The sequence below is a fragment of the Rattus norvegicus genome, chromosome 2, assembly GCF_036323735.1.
Source record: "Rattus norvegicus strain BN/NHsdMcwi chromosome 2, GRCr8, whole genome shotgun sequence".
In the NCBI taxonomy this organism is placed as follows: Eukaryota; Metazoa; Chordata; class Mammalia; order Rodentia; family Muridae; genus Rattus; species Rattus norvegicus.
This window is the reverse complement of record NC_086020.1, coordinates 55,921,410-55,946,681: the sequence shown is the minus strand read 5'-3', so window position 1 is coordinate 55,946,681 and position 25,272 is coordinate 55,921,410. Positions and strand designations below refer to the sequence as shown.

The following is a 25,272-nucleotide window of genomic DNA, read 5'->3' as shown; positions in this document are numbered from 1 at the left end:
ATAGCACTTAGGCAGTCTTCTGCTCTCCTCCCTCGGGGATCTGCTTGTCCTCTGAGGGCTGCTGCTCTCACTATGCCTTCTCCACTCCCAGAAGACAGATTATAAACTGCTTTCCGCTAGTTAACTCTTTGCTACCAGGCCAGTTCCTCAGGGAACTGCTCTGACTGGAGAATGGTTCATGCCCACAATTCCACTCCCAGAAAGGCAAGCCAATCTGTGGAGATCCAGGTCAGCTATGACTAGTGAGACCTTGTTTGGAAAAAGTAAAATTAAAAAAAGCCATATGCTGGAGAGATGATGGCTCAGAGGTCTAAGACCATTGACTGCTTTTCCTGAGTTCAATTTCCAACAACCACATGGTGGTTCACAACCATCTGTAATGGGATCTGATATCCTCTTCTGGTGTGCCTAAAGACAGGTAGTGTACCCATATATAATAAATATTTAAAAAAGAGAGACAGAAAAGAATAATGGTTTCTAACTTATGACAATAGTAGGGCCAAGAGTTCCAATTTAGCTCCAGCTAATTTGTTCGTAATTTAGTGCCAGGCATGTGCAACCTGGGACTAAACCTGTACCCTGTACCCTGGGACTAAACTATACCCCACATGCTATGAAGGATACCCAATGTTTGTTGTTAAGTGTCACAATTCCAGACTTGAAGTTATACAACCAGACATGCTGAGTCTCTGTAGCCTATGCTTGATTTAGCTGTCTTGTTCTTATTGCCTAGCTTTGTGGCTGCAATCTTCCCCAATGCCATCACAAACACCCAAATTGCCCCACAGGCACTGGCTTGACAAAGAGGAGCTCACTGTTTCTTTTGAGACAGGATCTTCGGTAGGTCTGGCAACTAACCAGGCTGGCCTCAAACTCAAGATTTTGGGAGGCAGTCTGCTTCTTCTGCCTTCCAAGCGCTGGGATTAAGGCCTGAGCCACCACCACCACCAGGCTTGAGGTCACCTTGCACCAAGCATTTCTTCAAGCTCCACATATCTTGTGGAAGTTGTATTAACCTTTTCCATCTCTAGATTCCAGCAAGTCCAGACACCCAGAGCCCAATTCCCACTTGTCTTGAGATCTGATTTACCCCTTGTTAGAATTACCTAGAAGTCTGTATCTATTCAACCCATTAATAAGGGTAGAAACCAATCTTAAGTCTATAGACCATGAGTTTTAGTAAGATGAACTATAAATTGTCAAAAGCAACTTCATGCACCTTTGAAGGATAGTAGTCTCAAATACTAGGACAAAGTACACCAAACACTTACATTAGCAGCTTACATACAAATAAACAGCATTAAAAATTTTTTACCGTGTGGCTCTGGCTGACCTCCAACTCAGAGACCCACCTGCTGCCAAGTGCTGGGAATAAAGGCTTATCTTTCTTGGCTTTATCCACATAAATGTTAAAAATAGGGAATTTCAGGATGAATAAGAACTCAAATGTGCAGGCACCCATGAGATTTGTTTTTGTCCAAGCCTCTTATAGATTCCAAGTATTTCAAGACACCTCAGGCTTAGAGAAAGACTGTCCTCTTTCCCAGCAAGCCTGCCCATTCACCTCCATGCCCCGGGCCAAGCAAACACGATGGGGGACCTACGGCGGGCTTAAGAGTATCTTCCCAGAGAATTCATCCAGCCCCTACCAACTTCACTCACAGGAACTAACCTCATATACAAAGGGCCAGTTCTCAGCTTTCTCAGTTCTCGCTGCTTCCAAAGCAATCACACAACCAAACACCAAACCGCCATTAAAGTACCTTACAACACCAGTTTTTGAAACCAGAACATTTATTTTATGACCGATTGAAATCCTCAAGATGAACTGGATGCTGCAACAGCTGCCCTCTTGGGTTTAGGTGTTGTTCCTTCACGGAATCCATGTCTGTGCCATGTTAAAGACAAGAGAAGTTAATGCAGCAACACCAAACATTACTTCCAAATTGATCAGAAGACCTTCATGAGCTTATCTCAGTTAAATGCTGAAATCAGTATAGCATTCATATGTTCAGACATTTACTTTTAGGACATCATCGATAAGCTAGTATTTTACCCCAATCAAAACACCCACATTATATTACAGTTAACTGTCTCAACAATTTTGAGCTTAACTTTCTAATTTCCACAAGAACTATTTATGAAGCTATTCTTTATGCTATAAAGGACAGGCCCTGGCATGCTTTTTTAGTAACAGAAAAACACCGACCACGTTTAACAGAACCTTTGAAACTGCTCAACTTAGAAGTCTAAATGGTAAGAAACACTCATTTCTACAGAAGATGAGTGATATGAAGCACATGAAGGTTAATTGGACTTAAAACACACCACTAGCCTACTAAACACTAGCAAATCACCACAGAGCAAGCCCACAAAACAAAGTGTAAATACAAAGACAAATACTATAGCAACTGTCAAAATACAGACGACAGCACAATCTGAGAGGGGGCTGAGATTTCTGGATTTTTAAGGAACACCAAGGCCCAGTCTCCCATGTTGTTAGGACTGATGACTAGTATCCAGAACATTTGAGCAAAATCTGAAGAAGTGGGGGCTGAACCAAATAATCTGCCTCTCAGATACCATTCATACAGTCTGGACGAATGTGGGTGTTTCAAGCCAAAAACCAACCCCAGGAGGATTACTTATTCACCAAGAGTGGGAAGTGACAAGTAAACAGAACTACCAAGGACCAATGACTGGGAAACAAAACTGTACCTGAATCTTCGGTAGACGATCTTTAGGTGCCTCATCCGACCAGTCCCGGTAGTGTTTCGCCTCTTAGCCTTGGCACTCCAGTTATCTAATTAGAAAGTACGATTCCAAATGTTTTTTTTCCAAGCATCCAGCATAGCCCGTTTTCTCAGTACTGTCATTACTATGTTTTAACCACTTAATCAACATACCAACCACCGAATGTGTTTTGTTACATCCCTACCTCAGGTCAAGGTAAAAACCAGCCTTAAGATCCCACTACTTACACTTTCTCTTGCGCTTGGCAGGGTAGCCACATTTGCCACAGGTCGACTTCTGAAGGTGGTAGGCCTTGGAGCCACAGCGGCGGCACAGCGTGTGCGTCTTATTGCGACGCTTTCCAAAGGATGACGTTCCTTTCGTCTGCACATTAAAAAAAGGAAAGCAACTTTGAAATCTGTTTTCTCAATGTACTCTGGCATTTTCTCGGAAAACGAGAACTTACGCGACATGACAAAGTTTACATGGGACAAAACGGGGTAAAGATTTAAACTTTTCACACTCAAGTAAGGTAAAAATCACTACCGGTTATTCACACGATCTAATGTTCTACTCTGCACGGACGTCAGTGCTCTGAAGCCTTAGTTTTTCAGCGGTAAGGATGACCACATTCTGCCCGCCTCTCAGTCCCAGGTACTGCCAACAAGCACCCAGTTTCTCGGCGGTTGGGGCCAAATGTTCCCAAACCTGTCCTCTAAGCATCTACCCGGGGCAGCAACATGTTTGCTCCACACCCCAAAGAGACCCACAGCGGCACTAGAACTGCGGGCTCAGTTCTCCACAGGACAGCCATCCTTCCAGTTCCTGCGGATCACAGCATGCAGTCTTCTTGCCCATCAGCCTCCTTTACTCGGAACCTTGTCACCCACGCACCGGCGACAGGCAAGACAGCCCAGGGAAGAAGGATGGAAAGAGATTTACAGAGCCCAGAAACAACACTCACCATCTTGCTTCTACCGGCGAGGCCAAAGAGACCGGAAGAGAAAGTACGCCTACCACTTCCTGTGGATAAGCTTCCGCCCAGTCAACTACTTCCGGTGAGTGCGGTGCAGCACTATCAGGCCTCCGGCGCAGTGGTGTAGTTGGAGCGAGAGAGCCAGGGAACCAATTTGACTGTGACACCGATAGGAGGCGTGGCTGGCGCCTGTGGCTCCACCCTCCCGGGCGCCAGAAACTCCTAGGTTAGGAGGCTTTTCGCAGAAGTTCGCTGTTTCTGTTGAGCTTTCGGTCTCCGGAGCCGTCTCGCTCCGCTGTAGTATTTGCAGTCGGGTCTGAATTCTGGTCTTGGGGCTCGAGGGAAGTCGGACACCCTGTGCGTGGCGGCGCCCCTGGCCGTGTGTGCAGCGAGCGGCTGGGACGGGGTTGCCGAGCCTGGAAAGCCAGACTTCCCAGGTTCATCTTGATTTGGCCGCTGGCTTGCCTTTAAAGAGAGTTTGTGAGAGTGCGGAGTCACGGAGTGACTTGACTTGTTTTCACAATTCAGAGGCCAATTGTGTGATCCCATAGGCTGAACTTGTTAAGTAATAGTTTCCAGGGCTCTGCCATCTGGAAGTCTGACGATTTTAGGCTTGAGTACAGCTTGGAAGTCTGTACTGTAAAACCGTTTTCTAGATCGTTTTTGAAATAATGCATTTATCTGTCCACAATCCCAGTATGAAACATGAGAAACATAATACAACCATTGATGAATAGGGGAAATAATTTGGTCATATCATCTACATACATTCTAAAACAAGTGTGACAACAGAACAAAGCAAACACTAAGGCAGTTTTTGTTTTTGTTTTTTTTGTTTTGTTCTGTTTTGTTTTGTTTTGTTTTTGTTTTCTTTTTTTGTTCTTTTTTTTTCCCGGAGCTGGGGACTGAACCCAGGGCCTTGCGCTTCCTAGGCAAGCGCTCTACCACTGAGCTAAATCCCCAACCCCTGTTTGTTTGTTTTTAACGTTAGCAAATCATACCAGTGTCTTCTAGGGACAGGGAGTTGAAAGGAAAATGCATAATCCTTTCCACTCAGAAGTAGTAAACTGGAATTAGAGGAGAAAGGGCACACCCAAGAGAAAGAAAACAAGCATTCAAATGGTTAACTGAACTATAAGTCTCAGGAGACTGGATGACAAGTTGCTATAAATTTAGTGGCATGAAGCTACACAGGTTTAGCCAATGGGTGCAAAGTTTCAGTTACGGGAAATAAATTTTAGAGATCCACTCGTGCTTTTGTACCTACAGATAACAAAAATGTGTTGCATATAAAAATCTTTTGACTCTCATAAGTGTTTTTAACATAATTTTTAAACCATTGACAGTTAAAACGTAGTGCTGAGGTGAGCTCTGTCCCGGTCTCCGTTTAATTTCTGTCTTCCATCTTGCAGGGCAGTAATAACCTCCCTCACATTGTATATTACCCTTTTCTGAGTCCTTCTCCATTTAAGACCCCTTGTTATTACATCCACTCCACCTAGATAATTTCTCCACCTCAAGGTTAGCTAATCTGAAACCTTAATGCTATCTGCAACCTCACTATTTATCATGTAACCTAACACATGCTGTGAGTATTAAACAGCTATTTTGGGGTGGGGTCATGGAGTCGCTGAGTCTACAGCACGGGACTATGACCAATGAGATTACTGAAGAAAGGGTGGGATGGGCGTTAACCACCAACGAGCCCACCCCTGAGAGGTATGATGTCACTGTCCTTATCCAAAGACAAACCTACAGCTGAAGACATCAGACAGTGAAATAATTTTTTCTTCCTGCTAATGTGAGATAGTTTTTGTCCTGAAATTCATGCTCCAGGGGTCTAGGAAGCCCCTTCAAAGTTTCCAGGTTTCTACCTAACTGTTAAGTTTAGGTAGGTCAGCAGCAGCGGAACATTACTTTTTCTTTTTCTTTTTTTTGTTTTCCTTTACATTTTTAAGACAGGGTTTATGCAGGTTTATGCCCAGGGTGACCTCAACTCTTGAAGCCAAGTAATCCTCCTGCCTCAGCCTCCCAGGTGCTGGCAGGTAGTACAGACATAAGCTAACCACACCCAGTTTGTCAGTTTCTGAAACAGTGAACCATTTTTGTTTTGTTTTTTTAGAGACAAGGTCTCTATCATTGATTGGCCTGGAACTAGCTTTGAAAACTGGGCTCATGGAGATCTCATAGAGATCTGTGTGCCTCTGTTTCTGGAGCCAAGGGATTAAAGGAGTGTGCCACTACACCCAGCTTCAGATGAAGACTTTCAGCCTAGGTACTCACCCACTACCATTTTACTTTTTGGCAGCTATAAAGAGCAGGTTAATCCTGTATTCTGCACTTATGGTCCTGCTAAGAATCTTTTCTGTGGGTTCTCTCTTCTCTCTCTCTCTTTGTGAAACAGTATTTCTTCTTGTAGCCCTGGCTGTCCTGGAACTCACTCTGTAGACCAGGTTGGCCTCCAATTCAGAAATCTGCCAGCCTCTTCCTCCCCAGCGCTGGAATCAAACGCCTGCAGCACCACCGCCATCACCTGGCTAAAACCATCAAGTCTGACCAACAACAGTCGGCAGTAGGTCGGATTTTCATTTTCCTCCTCATTCTTTCTTGAAGAAATAAATTTTTTAACTGAAAAATATTTTAATGTGATATCTTTTGATCCTGTTTTTCTCCTCCAATTTCTCTCATATTCTCCCCAACTCCCTACCTGTCAAAGTTTATGTTTTTCTCTCTCCTTTAAAAACAAACAAACCAAAAAAAAAAAAAACAAGCAAGAAACAAAACCCTCATCTACCCCCACTCCTGCCACAAAAACACAAAAATGAAAACCAAGACAAACAAATAAAAGATCAAAAGATCTCCTGGGCATGGGGCCTGCCCTGAAATAATGTTGATATATGCAGTGAGACTCTTTTGGAAGAAACCAATTTTTCCTTTTGCCAGAAATGTTCACTTCCCTCTCTCATGGCCATGCCCCCTGTCTGGCTTGAACCTGTGCAAGTTTTGTAGGTGCTACCCCAGCCTCTGTGAGTTCAAACATGTGTCAGTTCTATTGTATCTGAAAGTCACTGTTTCCTCGGAAGTCACCCATCACTTCTGGTACTTTCCATCTCCCCTTCCAGATAGGTCCCTGAGCCTGGAAAGGAGGGAGGGGTATGATGAAGACATCCCATTTAGGAAGGCGTGCTCCAAAATCTCTCATTCTTTGTCCAACTGTGGGTCTCTGTTAGCGCCCAACTACAGAAAGAAGTTTGTCTGATGTGGGTTGAGCCAGGTGCTCATTTATGGGTATAGCAACATGTCACTAGGAATCGTGACGTTCTTACACTCTTTTAGCAGAATAAAAGTAGTCGATGTCCCCTAAGCCTGTGACTGATCTAGTCTCAGGTTCTTGGCCACCCATGCACGTCAGGTATGGTGCCATCTCATGGAGTGGGCCTTAAGTTCCATCAGAAAGTTGGTTATGCCCATATTTATGTCACTGTTGTACCATTATATCTTTCCAGGAGGTTAGTGTAGTAACTCACAGACTAAGTGCTGTTGGTGACTGCTTCTTACCTCTGCTTCTGTGTAAAGCACATTCTGTACCACGAGTATTAGTCAGTAAGGGTGAAGCTTCTGGTTGGGCACCAGCTCTACTCCTCTGTTTGATGGCATAAGAGAGTGTTGTCTTTAATAATAGAGTCTCGCCATCATATTTGAATGCTTGGCCTTCAAGTGGGAGTGACACCACTTAAGAGGGATTAGAGGTGTGGTCTTTGTTAGAGGAAGTGTGTCCCTGGCGGTTTGGGGGCTTTGGGGTTTCAAAGACACAAGGTAGAGCCTAGCGTCTGTTTTGCTGCTTGCAGATCTGGATCTAGAACTCTCAGCTACTTTAGCACCGTGTCTGCCCGCATGCTGCCATGCTCTCCTCCATGTTGACAACAGACTAAACTCCTGAAGCTGCAAGTCCCAATTAAATGCTTTCTTTTGTCAGAGTTGCTGCGGTCACGGTGTCTCTACACAGCAATAAAAGACCGACCTAGACACAAGCAACAAAACCTCTTTATTAAACTTGTGAGCATCGGAAACTGGGGAGCAGTTAGAGGACCCCACCTTGCAGCTAGACAAGAAAAAAAAGTAAATAAGCAAGGCGTTGAATACGTTAATTACCTTGATTCTGTCTGCCTACCTTTATTTACATACCACTTCTTTCTAATAAAAACAGTAACTTATCCCAAGAAACCTTGCATCAAACTACATAGGCTCCTCTACTCATCTCATTTTGTACCTGTCCCGTCTTCCCCCCACTTGAATAAGTATAATTCTGAACCTTATATTTATTATTTCTTTGCACATGTTTGTGTGTGTGTGTGTGTGTGTGTTTTTCCCTGTGGAGGGTTGAAACAGGACCTCACTGTGTAGTCTTCATTGGCTAGGAAGTTGTTATGTAGACCAGGGAAGCCTTCAATACATAGATAGCATTTAGCCTGCCTTTGCCTCCCACGTACTGGGATTAAAGGTGTGGGCCACCATGCCTGGCTAGTGATGGGTTTTCTGAGGTGGGCCAGGCTACCTTGCAATTGTTGCAATCGAGTAATTCATCCTTCTGTCTACTTTGCCCATCTAATAACATCTTAATGACTTCATGAATATTCCTAGGGATGGGGGTTTTCATGTGCACTTGCATACACATGCATGTGAGGTATACACACACACACACACACACACACACACACACACACACACACACACATCAGGCAACTTATAACTACCTGAAACTCCAGGAATCTAATGCCTTCTGCCCTTGGGTGGTCCTGCACACGTATGAAAGACAGACAGACATGTAAATAAAAAAATCTCTTGTTGTTGTTTAGTTTTGTTTTTGCTTCTTGAGACAGTGCTTTTCTGTGTAGCCCTAGCTGTCCTGGAACTCACTCCATAGGCCAAGCTGGCCTCCACCTCAGATTTGTTTGCCTCCCAAATGCTGGGAATAAAGGCATTTGCCACCACCACCTAGCCATAATAAAAGTCTTAAAAAATATTTTTAGTGAAATTCCACAGTTTATTTATTTTCTTACTGATATTTAGGTTGTTTTCATTCTCATGAACTACATAATTATAGTTAAAGACCAATGATATGATTTTAATAAAAATGAGAAAATGTCTGCTAATAAAAACAATTACAATTTTTGCTGTGTGTTGTGGCACATGCCTCTAATTATAGAAACTTGGGAGGCAGAGGTAAGTGTGTCTTTGTAAGTTTCAGGCTAGCCTGGTCTACATAATGAGTTCCTGGACCGCAGGGCTACATGAGAGAGATCCTATCTCAAAAAAATTAATATAAATTAAAAAATTATTCTATGTGCATGAGTGTTTTGCCTCCATGTGTGCATGTGCAGCACACGTTTGCCTGGTGCCAGAAGAGAGCACTGGACTTCCTGGAAGTGGAGTCAACAGCAGGTTGGGAGCCATCATGAGGATGCTGGGAATCAAACCAAGGTCCTCTGTCGGAGCCGCAAGTGCTCATAGCTGTCAAGCCTTCTCTCCAGCACTAAAATGTATTAGTGTTTAAAGTACAAAATATAAACCTGTTCATAATCTGAACCTCAGAAGTAGCCAGTATTAAAATCTGGACTGTCTTGATTATCTTCTTATAAAAATGTTTGCTATGTGTGCTGTAGACATACGCTGTGCGCAGACTGTCTTCGTTTTGTTTTTCTGAGACAGGGTCTCACTGCGCTACTCTAGCTAACCTGAAACTTGGTATGTAGAACAGTCTCCAACTCACAGATATCTCTCTGCTTCCGCCTCCCCAGAGCTAAAGGCATATGCCACCATGCCTAGCTTACGTACTACTTGTTTTTGTTGTTTGTTTGTCTAATTTTGTGATGATACTGTATGTATTATACTATATATCCCTGGATGGTCTGGCGCTCTCTATGTAGACCAGGCTGGCCATGAACCACCTGCCTCTGCCTCCCAGAAATCCACCTGCCTCTGCCTCCCAGAGCTGAGCTTAAAGGTATGTGTTATCTTACCCTGTTTCTTTTTTTAAATGGGATCGGTACCTTGCTATGTTCCAAAATAATACCATGTGTTTATCATCACTGTTAGGCTCCACTTTATCCTTTGAAAGAGTCTAGCAGGAAGCTGGAGAGATGGCTCAGCAGTTAAGAACACTGGCTATGGGTTTGGGGATTTAGCTCAGTGGTAGAGCCTGGGTTCGGTCCCCAGCCCCGAAAAAAAAGAAAAAAGAAAAAAAAAAAGAAAAAAAAAAAAGAACACTGGCTACTCTCCCAGGGGGAATCAGGTCAGTTCTGTGCATCCGCATGATGTCTCACAAATTAGTAAAACTTTTTACCAGTTTAATAGTTCTTTGGTATTTTACTGTTATTTATTTCACAGATCTCCGATTTATGGAAATTTAGGTTATTTTTGCTTTTCTGTTATTATACATTTGGAATAGATATTTTATATGTATATTTGTTGTGTGAATCTAATATCTTCTTTAAATATTTTTAGATTTATTTTAATTTTGTTATATATATATGAATTTTTTTGCTTGTACATACAGATGCGTACCATGTGTGTGCCTGGTGCCCATGGAGGTCAGAAAGGGAGTCGGATCTCTTGGAACTGAATTTATGGAACTGAACCCAGGTCTTCTGTAAGAACAACAGTGTTCTTCCTGCTAAGCCATCGCTCCAACTTCTACATTTCCAAAGGTGGGATTTCTAGAGTGAAGGTTATACATTTAACATTTTTATCTTGCTCTATTTTTTTAACCTGCATTTGAGGATTACTCTCCACAAATCAGTCGATGTACATTTATACCATCGCAGTATAGGGCAGAGCAGGAACACCTAACCCAATTTGATGGTCACCTAATCTCTTGCTTTGTTTTATTGAGAGAAGAGTTTAACTGTGTGGTCCTGGGTGGCCTAGAACAAACTGTGTAGACTAGCTGGCCATGAAATTGCAGTGATTCAGATTTTCCTGCCTCTGCCTTCTGAATGCAGGGATCATAGGTGTGTGCCACCATTTGTGGCATTTTCCCCACTGCCCAGTATTTTTTTTCCCTCCATCTTTATTAACTTGGGTATTTCTTATTTACATTTCAGTTGTTATTCCCTTTCCCGGTTTCCAGGCCAACATCCCCCTAACCTCTACCCCTCCCTTTCTTTATGGGTGTTCCCCTCCCCATCCTCCCCCCATTACTGCCCTCTCCCCAACAATGATGTTCACTGGGGGTTAAGTCTTGGTAGGACCAAGGGCTTCCCCTTCCACGGGTGCCCTTACTAGGTTATTCATTGCTACCTATGCAGTTGGAGCCCAGGGTCAGTCAATGTATAGTCTTTGGGTAGTGGCTTAGTCTCTGGAAGCTCTGGTTGCTTGGCATTGTTGTTCATATGGGGTCTCAAGCCCCTTCAAGCTCTTTCAGTCCTTTCTCTGAATCCTTCAACTGGGGGTCCCATTCTCAGTTCAGTGGTTTGCTGCTGGCATTCGCCTATGTACTTGCCATATTCTGGCTGTGTCTCTCAGGAGAGATCTACATCCAATTCCTGTCAGCCTGCACTTCTTTGCTTCATCCATCTTATCTAGTTTGGCGGCTGTATATGTATGGGCCACATGTGGGGCAGGCTCTGAATGGGCATTCCTTCAGCCTCTATTCTAAATTTGCCTCCCTATTCCCTGCCAAGGGTATTCTTGTTCCCCTTTTAAAGAAGGAGTGAAGCATCCGCATTTTGGTCCTCCTTGAGTTTCATATGTTCTGTGCATCTAGGGTAATTCGAGCATTTGGGCTAATAGCCACTTATCAATGAGTGCATACCATGTGTGTTTTTCTGTGATTGGGTTACCTCACTCAGGATGATATTTTCCAATTCCATCCATTTGCCTATGAATTTCATAAAGTCATTGTTTTTGATAGCTGAGTAGTACTCCATTGTGTAGATGTATCACATTTTTAGTATCCATTCCTCTGTTGAAGGGCATCTGGGTTCTTTCCAGCTTCTGGCTATTATAAATAAGGCTGCTATGAACATAGTGGAGCACGTGTCTTTGTTGTATGTTGGGGCATCTTTTGGGTAAATGCCCAAGAGAGGTATAGCTGGGTCCTCAGGTAGTTCAATGTCCAATTTTCTGAGGAACCTCCAGACTGATTTCCAGAATGGTTGTACCAGTCTGCAATCCCACCAACAATGGAGGAGTGTTCCTCTTTCTCCACATCCTCGCCAGCATCTGCTGACACCTGAGTTTTTGATCTTAGCCATTCTGACTGGTGTGAGGTGGAATCTCAGGGTTGTTTTGATTTGCATTTCCCTTATGACTAAAGATGTTGAACATTTCTTTAGGTGTTTCTCAGCCATTCGGCATTCCTCAGCTGTGAATTCTTTGTTTAGCTCTGAACCCCATTTTTTAATAGGGTTATTTGTCTCCCCCACTGTCCAGTATTAGTGAAATTTAGTCTAGCCATCAAAAAGAGCAGAGAGTAAGGTCATGGGTATAGATCAGTAGTAGAACAGCATGAGATCTTGAATTCTTTTCTCAGTAAGTGATTACACACACACACACACACACACACACACACACACACACACACACACACACACACACGCATGCGCGCTGAACAATCAGATAAAGGTTCAGCAACAGGAAACCACAGAGTGCTCCGGGCTGACTTCCCTTCCAGTGTTTGTTCCTCTCTGCTCTCTCCAACAGAAGGTATTTTTGGCATGTTTTATCTTTGCTAAGTAGGATTTCTGTCTTTCTTTGTTAACACAGATTTCTTTCTGTGCCAGAATGACCTGATCCATTTCCTGGTTTGTAGAAAGCCATGGCTTCAGAGGGTGCTTCCTCAGAAATCATAGAAAAACAGCGAACAAAGTTGCTCAGTGTCCTCCAACAAGATCCCGACTCTATCTTGGACACGTTAACCTCTCGGAGACTGATTTCTGAGGAGGAGTATGAGACTCTAGAGGCAATTACAGATCCTCTGAAGAAAAGCCGGAAGCTGTTAATTTTGATCCAGAAGAAGGGAGAGGACAGCTGTTGTTGTTTCCTCAAGTGTCTGTCTAATGCCTTTCCACAGTCAGCTTCCACCTTGGGTTTAAAGCAGGGTAAGTTGAATTTTTAAATTTTGAAGCCAAGTGGGGAAGAAGCAGATTTTCTGGAAGAGAAAAAGAATTGTTGCCTGTTGTTTGGATTTGATGTCCTGAGAAGATTTTTACTGAAAGGTAAAACAGAAAGCAGGGGGCAGTGGATCTCACTGATTCAGGAGCCACGTAATGGCTGGTCACACAGTACCAGCAGCCTTTGAACTACTATCCGATGCCCCTTTGGCAGGGACTTGGAAAGAGCACACCTGTTGATACTGGCCCCATCTAGGGCTCTGCTGTTTGCGTGAGTAAATTTGGTGATGTTTACCTCCCTGGAGACCTCAGGCAGTGTGTGTGGATAAACACCCTAAAGGGAAGGCACAGGGAATATCTTTTAAGTGAAGCAGTTGGACGGTCTGTAGCATCCTATTCTCTGTGATGAGAACAGCAGTTTAGAAGTGTAGAAGTCTGGGAGTATAGTCTCTCCATTTGAGTAACGGTAAAGGTTTTAAGGCCTTGAAATTGAAACACGCTTATTTTTTCTTTCTTAAAAAATCTGCTTATTCTCCTTAGTTCACAAGTAAAACACAGCTAGTTTTAGGAAGCCACTCAAAAAATGTGTCCAGTCCCAAACTTTATCCATTGCTGCGAATGTCTATATAGTTAGCATGTCCATGAAGCCACAGAACTTCACTCAGGGTTTTAAGTCCTCAACTTTTTGACTTTTAATTACATTTTAATTTACTTATTCACATAACAGAGGGGGAAGAAACTATAATGGAGTTCAAACTGGGAGAAGGAAGTAGGTTTTTTTAAAAATATAATATATTTTGACTATACTTTTCCCTATCCTAATCCCTCTCAGAAAATAATTGTATGAAAAAAATTTTATTGGTTATTTTATTTATTTACATTTCAAATGCTATCCCCCTCCTGGTTTCCCCTTTCAAGCCCCCATCCTATCCTACCTCCTCTTTGTTTCTATGGGGGTGCTCTCCTACTCACCCACCCATTCCCACCTCACCTCCCTGGCATCCCCTACACTGGGGAGTTGAGCCTTCACAGGACCAAGGGCCTCCCCTCCCATTGATGCCTGACAAGGCCATCCTCTGCTACATATGTAGCTGTAGCCATGGGTCCCTCCATGTGTACTCTTTGGTTGGTGGTTTAGTCCCTGGGAGCTCTGCCGGGGGTGGGGTGCGGGGGGTTTGGTCTGGTTGGTTGGTAATGTTGTTCTTCTTATGGACTTGTAATTCCCTTCAGCTCCTTCAGTCCTTCCCCTAACTCTTCCATTAGGGTCCCAGTGCTCAGTTTGATGGTTGCCTGCAAGCATCTGCCTCTGTATTTGTCAGGCTCTGGCAGAGCCTCTCAGGAGACAGCCATATCAGGCTCCTGTCAGCATGCACTTCTTTTTTTTTTTTTTTTTGGAGCTGGGGACCGAATCCAGGGCCTTGCGCTCGCTAGGCAAGCGCTCTACCGCTGAGCTAAATCCCCAGCATGCACTTCTTGGCATCAGCAATAGTGTCTGGGTTTGGTGGCTGCATATGGGATGAGTCCCCACCCAGGTGGGATCCATTTTAAAAAAATTTTTAAATAAAATAGCTTTATATCTTCTTTCATGATGCATATAATCTTTTACCTGCATTCTGTCCTTTTTTATCACCTAATTATCTTTGCTTGGTCTTTTTTAAAATTTCATATGTGGAAGCTACATTTCTGTATATGCATATTAAATATGTATGACAAGGAAGTAGGAGAGAGCACCTTTTGGGAATAGAAAGACTAGCTGGAGGAGAGAGGGAAGTGTACGCACGTGTGTGTGTGTGTGTGTGTGAGTGTGTGTGTGTGTGTGTGAGAGAGAGAGAGAGAGACAGAGAGAGAGAAACAGAGAGAGAGAGAGAGACAGAGAGAGAGAGAGAGACAGAGAATTCCACAAAGAATTGTATAGTTAGTAAGAACTAATAGAAATTTATAGCATCTTTAAAAATGACATATTGTGGGGCTAGAGAGATGAACCAACAGTTACGAGCACAGACTGCTTTTCCAGAGGTCCTGAGTTCAATTTCCATCAGCCACATGGAGGCTCACAACCGTCTGTAATGGGATGCGATGCCCTTTACTGATGTGTCAGAAGACAGCAACAGGCCTTGTTGGGCACCAATGGGAGGAGAAGCCTTGGTTCTGCCAAGACACAATCCCCCAGTGTAGGGGAATGTCAAGGCAGGGAGGCAGGAAGTAGTGGGTGGATGCAGGGGGTCATCCTCATAGAAGAAGGGGGAGAGGGATGGGATGGGGGGTTTATGGATGGGAAACTAGGAAAGGGGATAACATTTGAAATGTAAATAAATAAAAAAAAATCCAATTTAAAAAGAAGAGAGCCACAGTGTTCTCACATAAAATAAATAAATAAATCTTAAAAGAATTTAAGAAATGACATGTTGCCAAAGATAACTCATGACATGGGGGAGGGGCAACAATTCTACCGTATTGTTCAGCAATTCAGGAAATGATCACTAGAGGGAGTTGTAACTCCTTTAAAAAAAAAAAAAAGTAATCTAAAAGATGGGCCTGGATGATTTTAAGGGATGATAGAAAGGTAGGAGCTGTGTGTGCTCATGATCCTTACTGTAGCACAGGTTTTGTTCTAGTTTCTTTCCAGTCTCTGTTCTGACAAACAAGCAGTGTTTGTGGGTTTATTTTTAGTTTATAATTATAGGTTATATTTATCACTGTGGGAGATGTCACAGAGGCAGAGGCTTGAGAGAGCTCGTCATATCATTTCTACAGTCAAGAGCAGAATCGAAAGAATGCAGACATGCTTGCTGGAGCTCAGCTTGGGTTCTGTACCTAATGCAGGTTGGACTCCCAGCCTAGGGATTACTACCACCCACAGTGGCTAGCCTGGGCCTTCCCAGAACAGTTAATTTGAATCAATTCCTCACAGCCTTGCCCAGTGACCAACTCAATGCAGGAAACTCCTCATCTGAGATTCTTTTCCCTGGTAATTCTAAGTAGTGCTGACAGTTGAAACTAACTTTCCCAAGCCTCATACTCCTAGAAAAGTAGCTTTTACTATTTCTATAATACAGTAATTGTCTCACTTGTTAGGAATTACTGGGATCAGATTTCCTTAGCAATGGCCCAAAGAAATCTGACTGTGGGTCGCCGCATCAAGTGTATAATTAAATACTGTTCGTAACAAATACATTGCTTTTTGCTTGTTTACCCTGTGAAGCTGCTATCAGAGGCAACACTGTTCTGATCTTTTCCTCTGTGGGAAGAACAAAGTTCTGATAACTGATTTGTTGCGACTGAGGAAATAAAATAGGCATTCGGTCATCCAATGAAATGAGAGATATTGATTGATTGCCTTCCTGCAGCCCTAGTTAGTGGGGGTGACTGTGGCATGAATCTATTTGAGTTCGAGAGTTTGGCCAGCATTCAGAGCCTGCCCCACATGTGGCCCATACATATACAGCCACCAAACTAGATAAGATGGATGAAGCAAAGAAGTGCAGGCTGACAGGAACCGGGTATAGATCTCTCCTGAGAGACACTGCCAGAATACAGCAAATACATAGGCGAATGCCAGCAGCAAACCACTGAACTGAGAATAGGACCCCCGTTGAAGGAATCAGAGAAAGGACTGGAAGAGCTTGAAGGGGCTTGAGACCCCATATGAACAATGCCAACCAACCAGAGCTTCCAGGGACTAAGCCACTACCTAAAGACCATACGTGTGTGGACTGACCCTGGGCTCCAACCTCATAGGTAGCAATGAATAGCCTAGTAAGAGCACCAGGGGAAGGGGAAACCCTGGGTCCTGCTAAGACTGAACACCTAGTGAACGTGATTGTTGGGGGGAGGGCAGTAATGGGGGGAGGATGGGGAGGGGAAACCCATATAGAAGGGGAGGGAGAGGGGTTAGGGGGATGTTGGCCGGGAAACCGGGAAGGGGAATAACAATCAAAATGTAAATAAGAAATACTCAAGTTAATAAAGAAAAAAAAATGTTTAAAAAAAAAAAGAGTTTGGGTCAGCCAGGTCAACACAGACAACATATTTTGTTTGAAAGAAAGGAAGAAAAGGAAATAAAATGAAAGGGTGATGCTTTGAGGACGAGAGACATAAGGTAATTTAAAATTCTTACGTTGGAAAAATCAGAGGTGATAATGAAATGCTTATTTTTTTCAGAAGTTCCACGGCAGGGGACTGGAGAGGTTGTCGAGGTGAGCAGGGGTTTGGAAGATCCCTTTTCTCTTGGGACCATAACCCCAGAAATAGCAGAGCTCTCAGAAGAGAAAGAATGCCCGGGTCTGGGAGCTCCGGAGTTCTTCACCTGCAAGGAAAGCAGCCACAGGGAACCGGAAGTACCTTCTTGGGAGAATCAGGAAGGGCGTGGTGCACAGCAAGTCACCGCTCCGCGTTCAGTCAAAGGAGTTGAGTATGAAGTTCCAGCAAGTATCTCCCTCTTAAGCGACGGGCAGAGATACGAGGAGCCAGATGATTCGCTGTACTTAGAAGAAGGGGAAGGTGAAGAGTCTCTTGGGTACCCTGAAGATGTTTTGGAGGAAGGGGCCGGCGATGACCCACAGTGCTTTGTATATGATAGTGAGGAGGAATGCGAGTATGAGGAAAACATGGGCTCCTCCGGTGAAGACAGTAGCTGCGACGACACTTCAGAGACCTGCGTTCCATTGGAAGGGGAGAAAAGCGCTGAAGGTATGGAGACAGTGTAATCAATTAGGCAACTTAAAATGGGGTAAGAAGGTGCCATGACACAGGGAGAGGGGACATGATAGGGTGAATCAGCTACTCAGAAACCTGGGGTTTCTCTAGGTTGGCTTTCTCAAAAGGAGAGTATTGAACGAAGGGGTTCTCAGGTCTGGGAAGTGGGAGACAGTACAGTAGAAAGATTCCGTGACCGAGGGAAACAGATTTGAAGATCTCCTCCAGCTACCAAAATCTGTGGATTATTTAAAATGGCGCAGTGAACCAGGCCTGGTGGTTCATGCCTGAAATCCTAGCATTCAGAGGCTGGGGCGGGAGGATCACTACTGAAAACCTGTCTCAAAAAAATTGAGAGAGGAAGGGAGGGAGGGAGGGAGGGAGGGAGGGAGGGAGAGAGAGAGAGAGAGAGAGAGAGAGAGAGAGAGAGAGAGAGAGAGAGAGAGAGAGACTTGACACTTGTATACAACCTCTACACAGTCTTTGATATGTTTTATTTTTAACTGATATAATTACATGTATTTACGGAGTGTAAGTGTAACGTTTGAATAAATATGAACAATGTGCAATAGTCAGTTGAGGGTAATTGGCATGTCTCTTACCCGAGACATGATTTGTTTGGGAACATTCAGAAATCTCTTATTGGGTGTAGGGGAAAATGCCAGCACTCTGGAGACCGGGAAAGGAAGACAGGAAGTTTGATGTCAGCTGGGCTAATGCAGTCCCATCTCAAAGCAAGCACAGAGTAAAACAGCTCTCTATGCTAGCTAATCTAGAAAAATTAGTGTTTCTCAACCAAAGATGTCTTACTGTGATACAAAATATTAGAAGTTACTCTTCCCTTTTCTATGCATAGGCAGCTGTTAAATTACATCATCGGTCATTTATTTGTGTGTGTGTTGGGAGGGGTATGGAGGCTAGAGGACAATTCTCAGGAGTCGTTCTCCTTTCTCCATGTGAGTTCAGGGATCCAACTCTGGTCATCAGGCTGGGCAGAAAGGGCCTTTCTCACAAGGCTGTCTCCCTGACCTAGAACTTACTCTTAACTGTTGCACTCCAGCACCCATTAACATCTTCTCTCCCTCCTCCCTCTTCCCTCCAAGTTCCTAGAATACTCACACTAGCAAAATACAGACTCCATGTAACTAGTTATTCTTTAGGGAAATATGACTATTCCCCAGAACAAAGTCAGTCATCCTGTTCAGAACAAGCATACTATTTTCCCATAACATTTCTGATCTGCAGCTTCTTGAATTGCAGATCCCGAGCCTTGAGTGTAGAGGCTGTCTGTAGGAACAGAAGTAAACACTGTTTATCACTTCCCATCATGCAGTACGGGATACCTTATTCATTTTTTTCTGGTTTTAATTAATCCCTTCATTGATAATTTCATTTATGTATATAAGATTATGTATTCTGGCCATATTCACCTCCTTCTATTATTCCCTCAAAGCCTCTCCTGTACCCAACGAATCTCCCGCCCTCTATTAGGTCCCACTGTTTGTGACCCACTGAGTTGTCCAGGGCTGCCTTTAGGGCACCAAAGTGCATCAAACACTAGAACATGGACAGCTCACTGGTGCTACACCAGAGGCTCACCTCCTAATAGCCACCCACTGCCAGCAGATTCCCTCAGCCACTCCTGACAATGCCAACGGGCACATTTCTGTGCACATGGCTCTGAATTGATGAGACCATTCCACGCAGTCCATTCCTAGCAGACAGTGTTTTCCAGTCCCTTGTCTCCATCTGTCCTTTCTTCCATGATGTTCTCTGTGCATTGGAAAACATAGAAGGGACACGTGTTCTTCTAAGTGCTAAGCACTTACTGGTCACATATTCTCAACCCCTGGGCCAGCTGTGGGACTCTGTATTTACTTGCTACAGAAGGAGGCTTTTCTGATTAAGGCTGATAGTAACACGGGTGTGTGGGCATAAATCTACCTACATCAGGAGGCGGTTTGACAACATGTTCCTTTAGCACATCACAATAGTGTGTCCCGTAGCTATGAGCTTTCAGTCGGGTCTGTAGTCCCAGCCATAAGCATCTTCCTACACGGACTTGACGTTCCTTTTATGATAGACAGTGGTTGGAACCTGTAAGCCGAAGTAACCCCTCTACCCCACAAGGTGCTTCAGCTAATAGTCTTTATCACAGCAAAAACAAAAAACCAAAAAACAAAAAACAAAAACCCCAAAAAACAAAGTAAGACACACACACACACACACGCACGCACGCACGCACGCACGCACGCACGCACGCACACACACAAGCGCACTGCACCACATCTGTGTGTCTCTTGGAAGGAAAACAGGGCAGGGAGGGCTTGAAGTGAGACTTTCATTTCGTGCTGTTTCAACTTTTGCCAATGAAATTGTCAATTACGTACTTTTAAGGGGAGGGAACGAGGCAATAACGAGTACTTTCTGCTTTACAGAAAGAAAAAGAGTGTTTCAACACGTCCTGTCCTGTTTGAACATGGATAGAAACAGAAAGCTTCTCCCAGAGTTCGTGAGGCAGTTTTCCATAGACCGAGGATGTGAGTGGACACCCAAGACCCCAGGAGACTTAGCTTGGAATTTCTTGATGAAAGTTCAGGCTTTAGACTCGACAGCCAGAGATTCTATCCTGAGGCCCGAGGTGGCGGGTGAAGAGAATGAAGAATTGCCGGCTGGAATAGAGAAGTTAGGCATTGGAGACCCCCAAACCATCCATCCCCTGGATGTCCTCTGCGCCTGCATGCTTTGTGCAGACAGCTCCTTGCAGCGTGAAGTCATGTCAAACATGTACCAATGCCAGTTTGCTCTTCCCCTGCTACTGCCAGATGCTGAGAACAACAAAAACCTCTTAATGGTAGGGGCCATGAAGGACTTAAAGCAGCCCTCAGCACAGTCCTCAGGAGGGCCCCTCAGGGAAACAGACACATTTCTGGGTCTCACAAAGATGCCTGTCATCTCTTTTGTGCGACTAGGACGCTGCAGCTTCTCCAAGTCCAGAATTGTTAACACACTGCTCAGCTCCTCCCAGCAGAAACCATACCCGATTTTCCTCCATCAGGATCTGTCTGTCCCTGTGCTTCCTCGGCAAATTTCTGACGGCCTGGTGGAAGTGACATGGTGCTTTCCTGACAAGTTGCTGAAGGAAAGCCCGCATGCTTTCCAGAAACCTGTTGCTGTGGCCAACCTTCGTGGAGATTTAGAAAGCTTTTGGATACAATTTGGTTTCCTGGTAGAAGTTTCCTCCGGTCTTTTCTTTTTCACAGACTGCCTTGGTGAGAAGGAATGGGACTTGCTAATGTTTTTAGGAGAGGACACCATTGAACGGTGCTACTTTATCCTCAGTCCCCAGGCTAAGGAGAGTGAAGAAGCCCAGATTTTCCAAAGGATCCTAAAACTGAAGCCATCTCAGCTACTGTTTTGGGAAGCTGAGGAAGCTGGGGATAGAAGGAAGACTATGGAGGCCCTTCAAGCTGCCCTCCAGGAAGTAATGTCCTCTCCACTCAGATGTGTGTCCCTTGAAGAGATGGCCTCTCTGGCCAGGGAGCTGGGCATTCAGGTAGACCAAGACTTTGAAGTTACTCAAGATATTCAAGTTTCCCCCACAACAGTTGAAGGTGAAAACCAACAACCATGTAGTCAGACCAAAAGCCCGGCTGAAAGCGGAGCTCAGGAGCCAATCAGAGAGCCAGGGGCTCAATGTGACGACAGTCAGAATGCTCCGGTTTTCCATCAGACTCCAGTATACATGCCTTATCCAGCACACCCATGGCCTCTGCCCATCAAAGCTGGAGGTAACTTTTACCACGTTCCTTTGAATGCCCCCTGGGTTATGGGCTCCCACTTTGGATCACAGCAGAGGGCTAAGTGGTTCTTTCCATTCCCACACCAGAATACAAGTGTTCACAGCAGAGGGCAAAACTTTAGTATTAAATATTTCCAACCCTGGAGATGTTATTCAAGGGGAAGATTCACAAATTGTTCAGCAAAGTCTCAGCAGAATCAGAATGGACCATTTGGGAGATCGCAGAGACAGACTTCTCATCCTGAGAACAGGCAGACATCCAGAACTCGTCAGAGGTCTGGGACAGCGGCCTCTCATGTTGGTCACATACATTCTTCTGGTTCACAAGCAACAAAAGCCACAGGGAAGCCACACTCTGAGAAAGCCCGTGCCCAGGGGATGCAGCTGACTAAAGCAGCTGGAAAATCTATAAGGACACAGTCCCATATTAAACATCCACACCCTCAGCCCTGTCAGCCAGCAGGAGCCATTCAAGAACGAATAATACCCACTTCTCATCAAGAAGCCCAACGAACAACACAGGGGAGGCCTTCAGATCTGGCTTTCAAACCAGGCTCTCAATCTACATCTGGGAATAAACATTCATCTGCCTCCCAGTACAACTCCCATCCACCCAACTTCCAGAGCAAACACTTCCAGCCTAAGCCCTTTCAACCCGTGCCTTCTCACTCCCAGCCTTCCCAAGCTAAACCCACTCATCTGAATCCCTCTCCTGCTAACTACACTCATGTGCAGCCTTCCCATGCTAAACCCACTCACTCTAAGGCCTTCCAAGCTAACTCCCACCATCCCCATCCCTCCCATGCTAAACCCACTCATCTGAATCCCTCTCATGCTAACCCCACTCATGTGCAGCCTTCCCATGCTAAACCCACTCACTCTAAGGCCTTCCAAGCTAAACCCACTCCCTCTCAGACCTCTTGGAGCCAAGCTAACTCCAATCATCCCCATCCCTCCCTTGCTAAACCCTCTCATCCGAATCCCTCTCATGCTAACCCCACTCATGTGCAGCCTTCCCATGCTAAACCCGCTCATCTACAGTCTTCCCAAACAAAACCCTCCCCATCCCAATCTACTCAGTTCACGGCACACAAACCTCAGCAGTCCCAGTCTAAGCCTTCTCAGCAGAGACCCAGTCAGCCTAAATCATCCCAGACCAAGCCTTCACAGGCCAGGGCCTCCCACCCAAGAGCAGGGAGACGTTAAAGAACATACTCTGGAGATCTGTGAAATAAAGTATGGTCTTTGCTTAAGTTATTCTTCTCATATAGCAGTCTGAAGAAAAGTTTTAGTGAAAGACTGATAAAAGTAGCAAAACCAAAAAAAGTTATGCAAAGTCTTAAGTGCATAGCAAAGTATCCAAGTGTGGAAAATATGAAAGCAGTTAAAAGTAGAATCTGGCTGGGCATGGTGGCACACATCTACAGGGTTTAGCATGGGAGGGCTCTGTCATCCCAACTCAGGAGAAGCAGGCAGATCTCTGTGTGTTTGAGGCCAGTCTGGTCTACATAACAACGACACAGCAAGTCCTAGATCAGCCATAGTACAAAATGAGACCCCATCTGGGGACAAAAGGGTTGGATCTAACATCAAACCAAAGAAATCAGTCAGTATTCCAGAAGGCATCATTAATTACACTCAGTGGGTTACCACAACCAAACCAAACCGACAACTAACCCCCTAAAGGAGCAGGAAGGAGTGGGTGGGTGTTAGGCTGAGCAGGATGGGGAAGAGCTGAGGATAGATAAGGTCATCGTATACAGGTATGGGACTGTCAAATCATAAATGCAAGATAAGAAGCAGTGGAATCTAAGGCTACATAAGCTCAGTGAGTCCAACCCTCCCTATTAGATGATGTGAGATTTGAACCCAGTGAATGGGGTCTGTCTGATAGCCCTGTGTGTGACAAACTGTGTAATTATAAAGTGATGAAAACGTGGAGTTCAGCTTATCTGTGTTGAAGAAAGGCTGCTTCAGAGGTGCCTTGGTTTTGGGTTTATGATCAGCCACTGAGCAGATACTCTGCACCATTGGTACAGTTAAATCAGCTTGCTTCTGGTAATAGCCCCAATCTACCACATTTATCCCTTACAGGCGGAAATAATGAATGATCAGCAAAACATCCAATTTTACCTTAACCTTGGTACTGATTTGTATATGTATCATTCTTTATATAATAGCTAAGAAAATTTAGCTCATTAGGGGTTCTGATATATTAGTTTAATGGTTTGAAGTCAGAAATGTGTTAGTTTTTAATTTTAGAGTTAATTGAAAATATTGAGATGAATTTACAAAGGCTATAAGTAATGTTTGAGAGGGTTATAATTTTTGTAGACTCATACTGTTCTGAACATTTGGATAGCTTCTCGTAGTTAGCAGTGTTATAGAAGAATATATTTGATTCAGGTATTTAACCAGAGCTGCTCTTAGTTTTTAAGTGTCACCAAGAGTCAATAAAAGGCTACATTATCTGAACATGTGGGAACACAACTGTGACCTTACACTTAAGAGACTGAGGAAGGGAAATCAAGGTTCAAGCCAGCAGCACATAGTGAGACCAGGTCTCAAGACACAAAAACTATCCACCTTAAGGAAGATTTTAAAATTTGCCTCATTAAGAAATAAAGTAAGATTTATAAATTGGACTAAATGTCACATCTTTGAACTTATGACTGTTTAATTTTTTGACTTAAAGTTTAATTTTATTATTGTATGCGTGTGTTGTATGTGTGTGCACATGTGTGCCACTGCATGTATGTGGAGGCCATCAGACAATGTTGTAGAGTCTGTTCTTTCCTCTTAGCCCTATGTGTTTTACCCACTGAGCTAGGCCACCTACTCCTATAAGTCTAATTTTAAATAGTAAAATAGTTCTAAGAAGTCAATCAGGGAAAAAAATGGCTGTCAAAGTCTCAAAGAAAAATCGTATTAGCCATGGATAGAGACTCACCTCTTGAATCATTTGTGTCTGAGAATAGCCTAATATCACAATAATGTGTTTGTACATGTGTTAGTTAATATTGTTTTCAGAGTATTTAATCTCTCATGATTATTGTAAAGATGAAAAAAGAAATAGTGGGCAATGTATGTGAGTATTTAATTTTGCCTGACAATTCTGTCTTTTAGAATGATAAATGTAAGAAGTAAAATAAAACGGTTCATTCTCAGAACAACTAAGCCAGCTCACTTAAGTCTGGGCCCTGCTGGCATTGGCTAGTCTAGCTACCCCCACCCAAACACAAAAGTTTAGAGAAGAAAATGACTGAGTCAAGCTTGCCTAATGACTTTTGGACATAAAGTTTATGGTCCTAGAAAGCCTTAAAATAAGTAGGATATAAAACATGTAAATTAACCCACACATTATGTGGGTTGAGAAGCAGAAAAATGTCAGTAGAACACTCGGCCAGTGCATAAAGAAGGAAGAGACCTCTGTTCTGGGTTATAAAACTGCTCTTTGTGCTCAATTTGTCCCCTGCTTTTGTTTGCCAGAATGTACAAGATTATAAAATAAACTCACTTTTACTTTTCTGAGTCTCCAGAGCTCTTTGTTATGAAGTGAAGATCTTCATAAAACAAACAAATAAACAAAACCATGGAAATTCTGTGCTTTGCATTTTGGTATAGACATGTGATCTCAGCACCAGGGAAGCAAAGACAGGAGAACTGGAGTTGTAGGCCAGCTTGAGGTGTCATAGGGTTTCTATAGCTGAGACAAAAAAACAAAACAAAACAAAACAAAAAAAAAAAACAGATAATCAGGTGAAGGCAGTTTCTCAGGTAAAAGTCCCTCTCGTTATGTGGTAAAGACCCAAACACCACTCAACACAACCAAAGTTCAAACCGAGAGTCTGTATGGAGCCTGCTGATCCCTGCCTGGAGAAAAACAGTTCTCACAGGGCAGCCCCAAATGCATATAGGGAGTTTTTGAAGACAAAGGACACAGAAAAACTACA

The 25,272-nt window shown here is 43.8% G+C and overlaps 2 protein-coding genes and 1 non-coding gene across 6 annotated transcripts; 1 reads left to right on the top strand and 2 right to left on the bottom strand.

Moving 5' to 3' along the window:
* Positions 1-1,776: 1,776 nt before the first annotated feature.
* Rpl37 (ribosomal protein L37) lies at positions 1,777-3,855 on the bottom strand. 2 transcript variants are annotated; one of them, NM_001399871.1, is made up of 4 exons: positions 3,698-3,737; positions 2,982-3,117; positions 2,719-2,803; positions 1,777-1,888 (listed from the first exon to the last, which is right to left on the bottom strand). In NM_001399871.1, exons 1-4 carry the CDS (start codon positions 3,698-3,700, stop codon positions 1,819-1,821), a joined length of 294 nt encoding a protein of 97 aa, NP_001386800.1. In that variant the 5' UTR covers positions 3,701-3,737; the 3' UTR covers positions 1,777-1,818. The 2 variants fall into 2 exon arrangements, with proteins under 2 accessions (NP_001386800.1, XP_063137271.1); XM_063281201.1 differs by having other exon boundaries at positions 1,777-2,803; positions 3,698-3,855.
* Positions 1,967-2,046, bottom strand: Snord72 (small nucleolar RNA, C/D box 72). The gene has a single exon (XR_005501713.1). It is a non-coding gene; the product is annotated as a small nucleolar RNA SNORD72 (small nucleolar RNA).
* An 8,438-nt stretch (positions 3,856-12,293) lies between the features above and the next one.
* Card6 (caspase recruitment domain family, member 6) lies at positions 12,294-24,850 on the top strand. Of its 3 annotated transcripts, none has more exons than XM_008760761.4 (4): positions 12,294-12,415; positions 12,493-12,810; positions 16,984-17,511; positions 19,956-24,846. In XM_008760761.4, the coding sequence occupies exons 2-4, from the start codon at positions 12,528-12,530 to the stop codon at positions 22,523-22,525; spliced, it is 3,381 nt and encodes a 1,126-aa protein (XP_008758983.1). In that variant the 5' UTR covers positions 12,294-12,415; positions 12,493-12,527; the 3' UTR covers positions 22,526-24,846. The 3 variants fall into 3 exon arrangements, with proteins under 3 accessions (XP_008758983.1, XP_017446206.1, NP_001381996.1); XM_017590717.3 differs by having other exon boundaries at positions 12,314-12,415; positions 12,522-12,810; NM_001395067.1 differs by having other exon boundaries at positions 12,360-12,810; positions 19,956-24,850.
* Positions 24,851-25,272: the final 422 nt, after the last annotated feature.